General features: G+C 37.7%; 1 protein-coding gene across 1 annotated transcript; it reads left to right on the top strand.

Annotated features, from left to right (window-relative positions):
* Window positions 1–1362: 1362 nt before the first annotated feature.
* On the top strand, window positions 1363–5629 carry mpc2b (mitochondrial pyruvate carrier 2b). Its single transcript, XM_058392243.1, has 5 exons — window positions 1363–1685; window positions 3561–3601; window positions 3784–3868; window positions 3953–4064; window positions 5110–5629. Exons 1-5 carry the CDS (start codon window positions 1586–1588, stop codon window positions 5150–5152), a joined length of 381 nt encoding a protein of 126 aa, XP_058248226.1. The 5' UTR covers window positions 1363–1585; the 3' UTR covers window positions 5153–5629.
* The last annotated feature ends 7730 nt before the right edge of the window (window positions 5630–13359 follow it).

The following is a 13359-nucleotide window of genomic DNA, read 5'->3' as shown; positions in this document are numbered from 1 at the left end:
CAAAGCAAGGTCCATAAAGACATGGATGAGGGAATTTGGTGTGGAGGAACTTGACTGATCTGCACAGAGTCCTGACCTCAACCTGATAGAATACCTTTGGGATGAATTAGAGTGGAGACTGCGAGCCAGGCCTTCCCGTCTTACATCAGTGCCTGACCTCACAAATGCGCTTCTAGTAGAATGGTCAAAAATTTCCATAAACGCACTCCTAAACATTGTGGAAAGCCTTCAGAGAAGAGCTGAATCATAGCTGCAAAGGGCGGACCAACTCCATATTAAATTCATGTGCATGTAAAGGCAGACGTCCCAGTTTTGGCCTGGCTCGCAGTCTCTGCTATAATTCATCCAAAAAGTGTTCTGTAGGGTTGAGGTCAGGACTCTGTGCAGGCCAGTCAAGTTCCTCCACACCAAAGTCACTCATCCATGTCTTTATGGACCTTGCTTTGTGCACTGGTGCGCAGTCATATTGTCATACAGTCATATATACCAAAACTTTTGGTAACAGTGTATTTCAGTAAAGTTTGTGAGGATTTGTGCTCACTTAGCCACAAAACAATTTGGGAGATCTTACATTTTTCCAGCACAGTCTCCAGTATTAATCGTTATGTTTATTTTATTCTCAATTCCAGATGATTAGAGTCTTAGGAATGAGACAGACCTGTAGAAGGTTCTCATGTCTGGAAACGAGTATTTCTAACAGAGAGTGTGGTAGTTCAGCTTCCGGGTGGCCAAACTTACTGCTGAATAGACAGAGCTGGAGACAGGCTAAGGCAAGTCAGCTGTTAGCGAGAATAGCTGGGTTACGCGTTTATGTGTGTGTGTGTGTGTGTGTGTTTGTGTGTGTGTGTGTGTGTTTGTGTGTGTGTGCACGTGTGTGTGTTTACTCCAACAGAGCTGTATTGTTCTTGCAGTCAACCTAATGTATTACATATGTTACCATTAATTTTACCAGATGCTGTCTATAAACTTAATGTTGGCGAAAGCCGAATTCCACACAAGCTAAAGCTAATACTAAAAAGAATTGCTTAAATGAAAAGGTATAATTCTGTTCTCCTTTAACATTTTTAAAATAACCTGGGTAGCACGTGCGTAAATGGACCAATCCTGAAAAAGTAAGCCGAACGAACTCAACCAATAGAATACTTCACATAGCGGGCTGTGCCATGACGCAAATTCTTGCGGCATTGATTTTTTGGATCTTACCCACTTTCCGACAAATCCCGCCCCCTGTATTTGTATTGGCTAGCTGTCGCGAAACCCGGGTGTTTCTTGTGCTTCGGATTGGGTGACTACTGTGTCATTCTGAACAATTACCCAATACCAGTGTAGTGAATTGAGTTTTGTCGCAAAACGGGTAGAAAAACGGTGAAGCGATCTTGCTATCCCTACAGGCCTGTACGTTGAAGACCGGCAGAAGGTCGAAACTAGGGCGATAGGTTAGATATTTGTTAGGGCAGATTTATGACTGATTTGATTATCTAGATATACACTCACCTCGAAGATATATCTCCGGGGGAGTTGCACGAGCCTTGTGTCGTCCTTACACACTTTAGTTGTTTTTATCCGCGGTTAAAGAGCAGGGATCATGGCTTTGGTGGGTCTGAGAGCCTCCTACCACAGGATGCTGGGAAAGATCGAGCTTCTACTGCCTGCTAAACTGAGACCAGTGTACAACCACCCTGCAGGTAACGCAAGAGCTGTTCGTGTGTCGAGGGTTTTCGTGGTCTTCTTCGCCACATCGTGTTTGTTTACTAGTTTAACCGATTGGTGTAACTGCTAACACGCTATCAACTTCCGGTAGTGTAGCTAACTGGATCTGAAATGAAGATTTTTTTTCCCCTCACATTGAAACACACACATCGAGTGATCTGAGTAGGACAGAGGAGTCTCTTGTGCCTGGCTTGCTGTGTATACAGCTAATGAACCAGTGCTAGCTTATGTTAGGTGACAAGGCAACGACCTTGGTGCTCTAAAGCATTTAATTTGTGCCTCTTAGAGCCATTTAGTCGTTCGCCGGCTTTGGTGTTAAACTTTTATAATCAAGTTTTCAGTGTAGTTGTTACCAGAGGTGTGGATTCGAGTCAACTCTGACTCGAATCAGACTCGACAAACGAGTCTGGGAAAATGACTCGCCTGTCAAGTTCAAATCAGTGGTGTTAAGCCGTGAGACTTAATTGCTATTATCAAGTAATAGTCATGAAATCTTTGTATTGAACAGTGCAGTTCATTTAATACATGTAAATATTAAATACATGGCGTCCTGTTTGTAGTCCACCTTGATGGACCTTAACCTCTGTGCTGACCTGTTTACTCTCACTGCATCATGCTGGATGTTTACTCTCACTGCATCATGCTGGATTTAAGCCATGCACTAATTTAATACTCTAGAAGAAATTTTTCAGTATTTACACACTAATGTTACCTGACCAAACCTCAACATTGTTTAAGATGTTCTTTCTTGAATTAGGTCACAAAAACACTGTTCAGTATGTAGAAAGACAAAACTACTAATTAAAGCCTCTCAGTGTTTCCTCAAAGTTTGAGGTTGTGTCTTTTTTGACCAACTTCTTGTGAAAGTGTGTAATGCTGTTACTGCCCTGAGGGTTAAAGGAAAAAAAAAAAGACTCTGTCAGCGAGACTGTATGTACCTAGTTTGAGAGAAGAGAGACACAAGCCAGAGCAAGTAGTATTAAGAAAGAGAGCTGAAATTTAATACTGCTTCTTTTTTTTTTTTTGACCAAGTAATTGCTATTGAGGTCATCTTAAGATCAGTATTTCTTAGTGCTGGTATTCAAGTCCCTTTTTATTGCACAATTCATTGGCTTCTTCTAACACACCCAATTTAACTCACGTTAACAAAAGGAAGGTAATGAAACCTTTAAAAGTTGAATGAATGAATGAATGAATGAATGGTTGCATGCTGAGGCTGGTGTGTTGTATTTGTGTTCTGTACTATAGTGTCTTCCAGAGGCAGAATGGGCAAAAAAAAGTGTATAAAAGTAACATTATCCTGATTAATTGAAATTGTACATAAAAAAAAAAAGAAACTGCATGTAATTTGAACAAAAATTCAATTCTACCATTTATGTGCCAAAATTGATGAGAGACCCAAGTCCTATTTAAATAAAAATAAATAAGTTATCATTCCTTTGGGGAAAATTGTTTGCTCCCAGTCCCTAAAAACTCTTTTCTTGCCTTTTACCATATACTGTTTCTGTGGGGTATAAACATCAGGTAACACACATGTAAAATCTCTATGGCCTCAATTACCTTGAACAAAACCAAACGGATTTAAAAACAAAATAAATTCTATTCTTTTTGTTTGTTTGTCTAATTTCATGAAAGGTACCAATAATTCTGAAGAGCACCGTATATCTTGTATTAGCACATTGTACATAGGTCCTTTATTCTTATTCTCTATATAGCATTTCTGCATATTTGTAGCAACATCTGGTTCCACTGGCCTCCGCCTGGTGGCAGTAAAGATTATATTCATTGTGGAATTGCATTGCACACAATGGGTGTTGTAATCATGAGTTTATTAATATCTTCCTGTTTAGGTCCCAAGACGGTTTTCTTCTGGGCTCCAATGTTTAAATGGGTATGCATAATATTCCTTTATAAAGTTAATGTAGTTATTTGTGTAGATATATTTTCTGTCTGTTCTATTGGTGATTATCAAATCTAAAATCATGAAAAGATGGCTTTGGAAAAAAAAGACTATTTACATCATAATGTTAATTTTTAGGGTGATATGAGACATTGTACTCTATTTCCTTTCAGGGCCTGGTAATAGCTGGTTTAGCAGACCTGACCAGACCAGCTGAAAAACTCAGCACATCCCAGTCTGCAGTGCTGACAGCTACAGGTGCAGGATTTGCTCACTCAGCAGGAAGTTGATTGACTGACAGATACTGAAATATGACTCTTAATTTTTGACTTGTGTTTGTAGGTCTTATCTGGTCCAGGTATTCACTGGTCATTATACCAAAGAACTGGAATCTGTTTGCTGTCAACTTCTTTGTTGGAGGTGCAGGTGGATCTCAGCTCTACAGGATATGGAAGTGAGTTCCTATTACTAGAAAACTACTGATTTTTAATTTTTTTTTTTTAAAGTAAGTCTTAAGTGATCACCGTTATTGAAGTGCTAGCTGTAAAAGGAGCATGCCCCTCTAGAACAAACTTATCTTGCATTGTATAGGTGCAGAATATGTAAAGAATAACAAATGTCATCAGCTTCACTCCCAGCCATGGATATCTGGATGGAAGGGAACATATTATTTTGCTTATACCACAGCAATTTGCCAACAGTTGCTTATTAATGGAATGACATGCATGTTTATAGTTAAGATTTAATGTTGTGGAATGTGAGAGCTCTAATTCATCCCAAAGGTGTTCTATCCTGTCAGGACTTTGTGCAGGCCAGTCAAGTTCCTTCACACCAAACTCACTCGTCCATGTCTTTATAGACCTTGCTTTGTGCACTGGTGTACACTCATGTTGGAACAGGAAGGGGTCATCCCCAAACTCTTCCCACAAAGTTAGGAGCATGAAATTGTCCAAAATGTCTTGGTATGCTGAAGCATTAAGAGTTCGTTTCACTGGGACTAAGGGGCCAAGCCCAACCCCTGAAAAACAACACCTGAATTTAATGATTTGGAGGGGTGACCCAAAACTTTTGGCAATATAGTGTATATGCCCCCAAAACAAAGCTCCTCATAGTAACAATTTTTTGTCTTTTATACAAGAACTTTTTTTGGTCAATCCATTAATCATTATCTTGGCTTATGTCGGTCATCTATACAAGTTCTTCTATATGAGCTGTTGCTATAGAATTTATAATGCATTTGAATGTGATTTTATATGAACCCATTGTTAATGTTCAAACTGGTACTTTTATCTGAGTTCAAAAATGATGCTCACCTCCTGACCTATCATAATCAAGATTTAAACACGGTGGTATAAGCAAAATTAACAGCATGTGTTCGTGCAATGTGTTGACTATGCAACAATGCAGTAAATAATCACAACAGATTATTTCCAGGTAGTAAATATATATATACAGTAAACTGTAGATCTTATTTTGTCAATATGAACCTGCTTTTCCAGGTACAACCGAGAACAGAAAGCAAAAACTACTGTGGAGGCTTGATACTGTTCACACATCGGTGCCATTTGATGGACTGAAAGGGAATCCAGGTTATTCCTCAGAAAACTTCAGCCACCTTTTTTAGTATGTTACGTTTTAATCACCTAGTCTAGTCTATTGTAAACCTTTAACCCTCTCATGAACACAAATGTCATTGACGCACAATAATTAGTCCTACAGATAAGTAGTTTTCTGTACAGTAGTTCTTTAAGGGAAAGAGTTGCTTTCCTAATACTTTAGATTTACAATCTAAACACTTCCTATAGACACCTCAATTATTGTAAGGTAAAGAAATAGCTCAAAATGAATTGGAATTCTTGTGACATATTTATTTAGCTGGTGTACACATTAAAATATATGTTTTGTTACCATCGTATATGAAATAACATTTGTTAGTACCCATGCTTTTCATCAATCACAATCAGTTGAACTGTCAAATTGAGTTAAAAATAAACCAATTAAAATGAACATACTCCTAAAGCACAGTGTATTCCTTTATTCCTTTAAAGCATACTGGGAACCAGTATTACTAATGAAGCAATTTTAAATATAGCACCAAAAGATTTTTTTTTGTTCGTTTTTGTTTTCCTTCAAAAAAAAAGTGTCTTATTTCACATTTTTAATGTCATTTAAATTTAACTGCTGCTCCTATTTTGAAGCGTTTATACAGGCACACATTTGGCCTGTATTGTGTATAGCACAATTCAAATCATATACATTTTTATATGATTTTAAAGAATTTAAAGTTTTTTTTATAAATAGACATTTGATTTATTGTCAAGTTAAGAAGCTTTTATTTATGATTTCAACCACATAGCTGATGCAGTACATAGTGAAAAGAAACAACGTTCCTCCAGAACCCTGGTTTTACATAAGACAATACAGAATTAAGTGTGAGAAAGTAAATAAACCAATACCCAAAAAGTGCATGTGTGCAAACAGTGTAAGACAAGAGACATTGCATAAGAACAATACAATACGCTTAAAGACAGATACATGAAATGGTGCCGAACAGCATGCAGCCTGTGGTTCACCGTGTAAATAAGGATGCAAAAGTTGCAGAGAGGTGTAGTTAAATGTGAGTGTGTGTGTGTGTTTGGATGTGTCCGTCCAGTCCAGATGACCTGCATGTCATCCATCCATTAGGGTAAACCCATAGAGTTTTTCACACAAAAGATAATAACCTGGTTTTGAATTTGAGCTAAGTCAAGGTTTAGTTACTATAAGCAGCTTATGCTGTGAAGCCAACCTGCCTGAATTAAGACCAAGACATTGACACAATCAGCACTCTACAGTTGTCAGAAAGGTCGGTAGATATAATCACTAGCATCCATTCAGTTTTATGTTGACTAGAGGCGGTAAGATGGTTCAACTGTTGACTGATTTTCTCCCATGTATGTATAGAACAAATGTAGAACAATGAAAGTCTTCATCAAGTTGTTGATTAGATTACAGCGAAACACACAAGCTTAATCATATCAGTTGTCTAAATGCTGCAAGGTTGTCAAAAACTGTCAAATTATGTTATCTGTTCTTTTGCGACTGTAGAGCTGGACAGAATTGTAATTTTTAAATGCCAACCCTAAATTAGAAATGTAAACAACAGAATATAACTAACTATTTAGGTAGCAATTATTTCAGCATCCGTGTAGGAACTCATTAAACATGACACTGAATGCTATAAAGGTTTTCATAGATTTAGTCTACCGTAAATTCCTTTTTCTCAGTTAAGTGTTGATGGCAAGATTAAGCTTCATAAACTATTGAAACTTTTCAGACAACTGTGAAGAAAAAAATAAATTAAATGGTTGATTTATTGAGACTACGAGTGTCCACTACAGACATCTAGTGGTCAAAATAAACCTAACGTGAAAGTGTTGTTCAAGGTTCTTTATTGTCAATACCACCATTTTTTTGCAGACATACAGAGGAATCGAAATACCGTTTCTCTTCTCTCGTCAGTATTAACAATTTAATTTCAGTCAGTGCAGCAAAGAACAGATTTTTGTGACGGTACGAGCAGTATATAAATAGATATAAATAAACCAGTGAAAAATAAGTTGAACATCTGAATGGATATATATCTGAGTAAGTGTAAACAGTGAATTCTATTAAATATACAAATATATTCTAAGGTGCAAATAAGCTGAAGATAGATGTAAACGTGATCATAAACATGAAGATAAATGTAAATATTCAACAAGTTACATACGAAACAGCATGTACAATAGCAGCAGTATGATTAGTGCAATAAAGACTGTAAGGTGTAAAGTGCAGAACAGTGTTGGATTGAATTAGTTTGTGCATGTAACGCTGAAACGTAATGTTTGAAAAAGTGTTTGTAAACAGTTGTGTGTATAGAATTTTGTCGACAGTACAAAGTGTCTAATGTGCAATGAAGTGTGGGTGAGCTGTAGTTTCAGAGTTCAGGAGTAGGTGTGAGAGGAGGGACATGATGGACAGAGTTCAGCATCCTGACAGCCTGATGGATAAAGCTGTTTGAGAGTCTTGTGGAGCGAGCCTGGAGGCTCCGGTACCTTCTCCCTGAAGGCAGGAGGCTGAAGTAGAGGTTTGATGGGTGTGAAACATCTGCTGCAATGCTGATGGCTCGGCTAGTGAGGTGGGTATGGAAGATATCCACAAGGATAGAGACACTGATGATCTTGCCGGCTGCTTTCACTATGCGTTGCCAAGTCTTTCGACAGGAGGCAGTGCATCCTCCATACCACACAGTGATGCAGCTGGTGAGAATGCTCTCAGTGGTGCCCCGGTAGAAGGAGCACATGATAACTTAATTTGTGTGGTTCTCTGCCTCTGACTACTCCAATTATCCAATCAAAAGACGGGAAATTGCTAACGTAATCGTATGCCTGCTAGATGGCCCCAGTGATGCCAACTCGAAATCTGATTGGTTAATGTAACAATTTCATTGCCACTTATTAAGCTATGGGTGCCTGCACTATTGATCCTGAAGGCCTTAAGGCAGATTTCTTTCACCCTGGCAACACATGGTCAGCCACTGGCTGAAATATGATTGGATAAATACTCTTATCATAAATATACAGTACACTAATGAAAGCAGCACAACCAAGAGAAAAGCTATGAAATGTAGAGAATAGACTATTGGAATAATTTAATACACATTCATGGAAAAATATATTAAAATGCAAGTCAGTGATTCAGATCACTGCTGTTTAGGCCAGCAGAGAAGGCCTTGCTGGCCCTGACGACCAACCACTGCCAAAAAGTGCATGTGTGCAAACAGTGCAAGACGAGACATTGCATACAAACAATACAATACGCTTCAAGACAGATACATGAAATGGTGCCGACCAACATGCAGTCTGTGGTTCACAGTGCAAATAAGGATGCTTTGTTTTGTAAATATATGTAGACATGTGACCTCAGCATTAAAATGTGATCTGCAAAAATTAAAGAGATGTATAATTAACTATGATTGGGTGTACTTCTATTACCTAAAGTATGTTTTATCTTGAATTCATTCTCTTCTGGGAAGGTAGGATTTTTGTGTACTATCTGCTTAACTCAGTTGGTTCTATAATGGTGTTGATATATAAAAGTGATTAATCAATTTGTGTGAACTGTGAAGGGAAAAAATGGTTGATTTATTGAGGCTACAGGTGTCAGCTACATGCCTCTAGTGGTCACCTTATCTAATTAAAACTGACTATTTATTTATTTATTTATTTATTTGTAATTTGTAATGAAAAAACTGTTCATGCTTTAATTAGTTAATTGTAATGCTGTCTATCTGTTTAAACCTTGAACAAACTTAAGTTCAGCACACTATTATATACTGCATTTGTCAGATGCCCTTATCCAGAGTGACTTACATTTATCTCATTTAATTTATCTCACTGCATGAATACATGTATACAGGCATACCTAATAAAATGCTCAGTGGTATAATTCATTCAACTTTAGTAACACCTTCATCCTGGTCATGGTTGGATTGGATGCAGAGCATATTGTGATAACACTTGGCAATAAAGTCAAATCCATGCCTTTACTAACTAAAGTCAACTAGGTGCCAACACTGAAGTAGTGTAAATAACAAAAGGTCAGTTAGAGAGGTGTATTTAAAGATCTTATTTAATGCCTCAACTGGAAAAACTACTGAAAGAAAAACCTTACACATATTTATGTGAAGTAGGTTTTAACAATTTGAAATGTCTGTGTTCAAGCCTTGAAAATCAACTGTGCAATTCATAAAAAAAACTACTCTGATAGGTACAGATAATGCAGATAATAAATATTAGCCCTTATGCTTTAATCTAACTAGGTTAGGTCTGATTTACCTTCATCCAACTAGATAGGTTTTTAATTTAACTGGTTATCCAAGCTACTGCACTACGTAGGTCAACATCAAATTACTAATAATGGTTAAAGCAGTTACTGGGGCATATGCTCCAGTAAACTGGCTCAAGCAACTCCCCAGGACTGAACGCATTATATTGCTAGAGATTATTGCAAGGAAACATTCCCTGAGAAATAACCTGAGGAAGAAATCTTGAGAGGAACCCATCCTCTTCTGAGTGACAAAATATAGCATGATGGAGTAATTTAAACATTTATTGCTGTATTTAATCATTTTCATATTTATATCATATGCATATTTATTTATGTAATTTTAACTAAAATGACATTCTATATGTACATAATCAGAGTATAGATTGCTAGAAATTACAAATCTGTACCCATTCTAAAAGCAAACCCCAACCAAGTCTTTGATTATATCACTACAGGAAAACAATACAGAAGCTTTAGTGTCCAGTATGACATCACTAAACTAAAGTAATCAAGTACTGCAGTATTTTTAAGAAGGTGTTGGACATATTGACAAGTGGTTTATAAACAATCAGGTTCTGTCTGGTTCTGTCTTCAGGGCTAGTTCTAACGTACATTATATGGCCAAAACTACATGCACATGCAGTATGTCCAGCACAACCATATGAGGTTCTTTCTCAAACTGTTGCTATTTACAGGACATTTCTCTCCACACAGGCCACTCAGGTGCTTGTTCAGTTCCTTCAAGACTGGACTACTCTCTCCAGGCAGGTTTGCCCCTAAGCACCATTGTAACTGATCGAGAATTCAGCTAAATGGCTTGTTTTCAACTTTCTGAAGTTCTCCCACACTACCCCAGTGCAATGCTCCCTCAGCTGGCTTCCTGTAGCTGCCTTTATCAGATTTAAAAACTGATGCTTGACAACAAAGCCAAAATGGAGCAACCCTCACCTACCATAAACACACATCTACCACTGATCACACCCCACACTGCATGATGTTCCCTCTGATCTGCTCAGCTAGTCTCAGTGTTTCTCTAAGTACAAAGAAAGCATCCATAAAGACTTTCCTCTGTTCTGGCAGTGACAGTCTTCAAGCAACATCTAAAGACCTACTTCTTCCTGAAGTATTTAAATTAACTTATCACTTTTGATTATCACTGTCTTTTCGATATTGTTCTTGTTAAAATTGTGGAAAATATTTTTGTCCGAAACTATAATGCTCTATTTAATACTACTCAATTAATACTTCGCTAAAATCTGACTCCAAACTCCACATTGACCCGACAGCTCAGTCAAGCAAGACTCTAACTAAAGAAGACTGGATGCATGCAGACTGGATGAATGCAGATACAAGGTTTTATTTGTAATCAGCGCTGGTTACAAGAATTGAGCTGCTCACGAATTAACATCCCAACAACCTCTGAAATAATCATCACAAAACATAGCCTTTTATTCTTTTCTCTTATCTTTTCATAATATTCAAACCAAACCCTCTTTACTGAGAAAATCCCACCTATCTTTTTCTTGGAATTTCGGGTTCTTCTGGATTACCATTATCATTTTCACCATTATCTCTTAATTTATAACTCTTTCAGATTCCATTGGACTTTCGAGATCAGTCATTTAAAAATAATGGACATCTGTGCTCTTATCAGTGGCACATTCTAGCTTTTTCCATTTAGCAGTTCACTCTGACCTCTGAAGACAGCATGGTTGAGCCTTGTGGCCTCTGCTCCATCTTTAATTGCTTTGGTTTAATTTATTGCTTTTTTTTTTTTTACATTTGCACTAGCCTGCAGTTTTAATTGCGTTCTCTCACGTACTCACAGCTCTATCTCCTCTGACCTCTGACTGAGGGCCCAACTCTCCCCTCCTTGAGGTACCCATACACCTATGGTTGGTTTCAACGACCCTTAATACAGCTCCAAGTTTCATCCACCACTAAAAAGGCCTGCCAAACTGATGTTACCCCCACCGTTAATCACTCTACACAGGCCGTGAAATCTCAGTCCAGAGTTAGCGACCATACCAAACCTCTCATCCCACACGTTGTGTTAAACTCTACATTATTAAACCTATAAATTGAGGTGATCAATTAATTGAGGTGGTACCCAACAACCCAATCATGCTGTCCCCAGATTCCAATTGTTTTATACATGCCCAAACAAGAATGCATTCATATACACCTTAAACACTTTAAAACATTCAAACACACTTTAAACAATCTAAACCATTCATAAATTACTCCCACATTACTCACCCTAACATTTTGGGGTTGTGTTAATCTCTGTTTGTTCTATTCTGTTTCTTTCTATCACCATTTGACAATACTTCTGCATCCTCATTATTATTCTTTAAAAAATATTCGTTATTTTTCTGATGATGACTGGTTTCATGGTATACTTTGGAAAAGCAGACAGGTAGGTGTCATGTAACATACACTGTGCACCCGTAGAGTTGTTTACTGTATTAGACACTGTAGGTTAGGAGTGAGCGCTACCCCCATTAGTTTTTGCCTGTTAACAGCAAAAGGCTTTTCTTTCTTTCTGTTTGTTTAGTTGTTTGTTTTGTGTGTGTGCACACATGCTTGTGACCACTGACACTACTGGTGAACATTAAGGCACTGTTTCATTTATAGAAGTTTATTAACAATCAGACGACAGAACAGATTCATTTGTGCAAAAATCAGGAACTGTTGTTCATTATCAGATAAAGTTGATCATTATCAGATTTCTGTGTGCAGACTGGCTCTTAAAAGAAGATTAAAAGCTTAATTCTGCAACAGTTGTGTGAGCTTAATGATCTTCCTGTGTCAGGTGCTGTGGATGAGGAGACTGGTGGGGACAGTCACATTCTTTCCATCATCATCATCATCATCATCATCAAGTCCAGTCCACCTCGGCCTGGAGAAGTCCGAAGGTGTTTTTATTGTCACAAACAGGGACATGTGATAGCTGACTGTCTAGCGTTAAAACGCAAGCAGCAACCAAGGTCAGGGTTTATAAAAACTCTTGAGTCGGCTGGTACTGTACCTAGAGAGGAAGATCTTGATGCCAGTTATCAAACTTTTGTCCTGAAAGGTTTAATTTCCTTAAATGAAAATCCTGAGGATCAAAGAGAGATACAGATGCTCAGAGAGATGGATTTAAAGCTTTTCTTTATTGTGGTTGATAAATTACCTTTGTCTGACGAAACTTTCTGTGGTTAAAGTGTCTTTGTGCAAAACATTGATATGGGTTTCATGGGTACCATTACATAGTGTGCATTTACAAAGAGAATTACTGGGTTCATAAGAGTTGCTATATGTCCTTCACTTCCTGTGAAAGGTGACAATTTCATTTTCTGCAATGATCTGGCAGCAGAGAAAGTAATGCCTATATAAGAGGTCAGTGATAAGCCAAATTTCCTTTATCAATCAAAAGATATGTCAACACGTACCCTAATTTTTTCCTTGCATAATCTGTTCCTCGTGCTCAATCACAGAAAATGGCTGAAGGCCACATCTCTCTGTTGTTTCTCCTCATGCTACTTTGTTGTTTCTGCTGACATGCTGAGAAAGTTGTATATTTAATTAATAATGGATTATTGATGTGTAAATGGTATTCTAACACTGATGAAGACTGGAATGTTGTATATCAGGGTGTGACATCATAAATTTAAGACATCAGTATGTCTTAAATTTAGCACACAATCATCAGCTTGCTTGTCATTTTGGAGTCACGAAAAACTATATTAGGATACTCATACATTGGGCCTGGGTCAATGCCAGGTCATCAGGAAGTGATTCCACCTGCGCAGCTCTTCTACATTCCAGTGACTGGAGAGATGTTTGAACATGTGATTGTGCATTGTGTTAGTTCGTTGCCTAGGAATACAAATTTTTGTTTAGTATTATGTGCA

This window comes from Hemibagrus wyckioides, linkage group LG06 (assembly GCF_019097595.1).
Source record: "Hemibagrus wyckioides isolate EC202008001 linkage group LG06, SWU_Hwy_1.0, whole genome shotgun sequence".
NCBI classification, from domain to species: domain Eukaryota; kingdom Metazoa; phylum Chordata; class Actinopteri; order Siluriformes; family Bagridae; genus Hemibagrus; species Hemibagrus wyckioides.
Note: the sequence above shows the minus strand (reverse complement) of the source record. Positions and strands in the feature narration are given on the sequence as shown.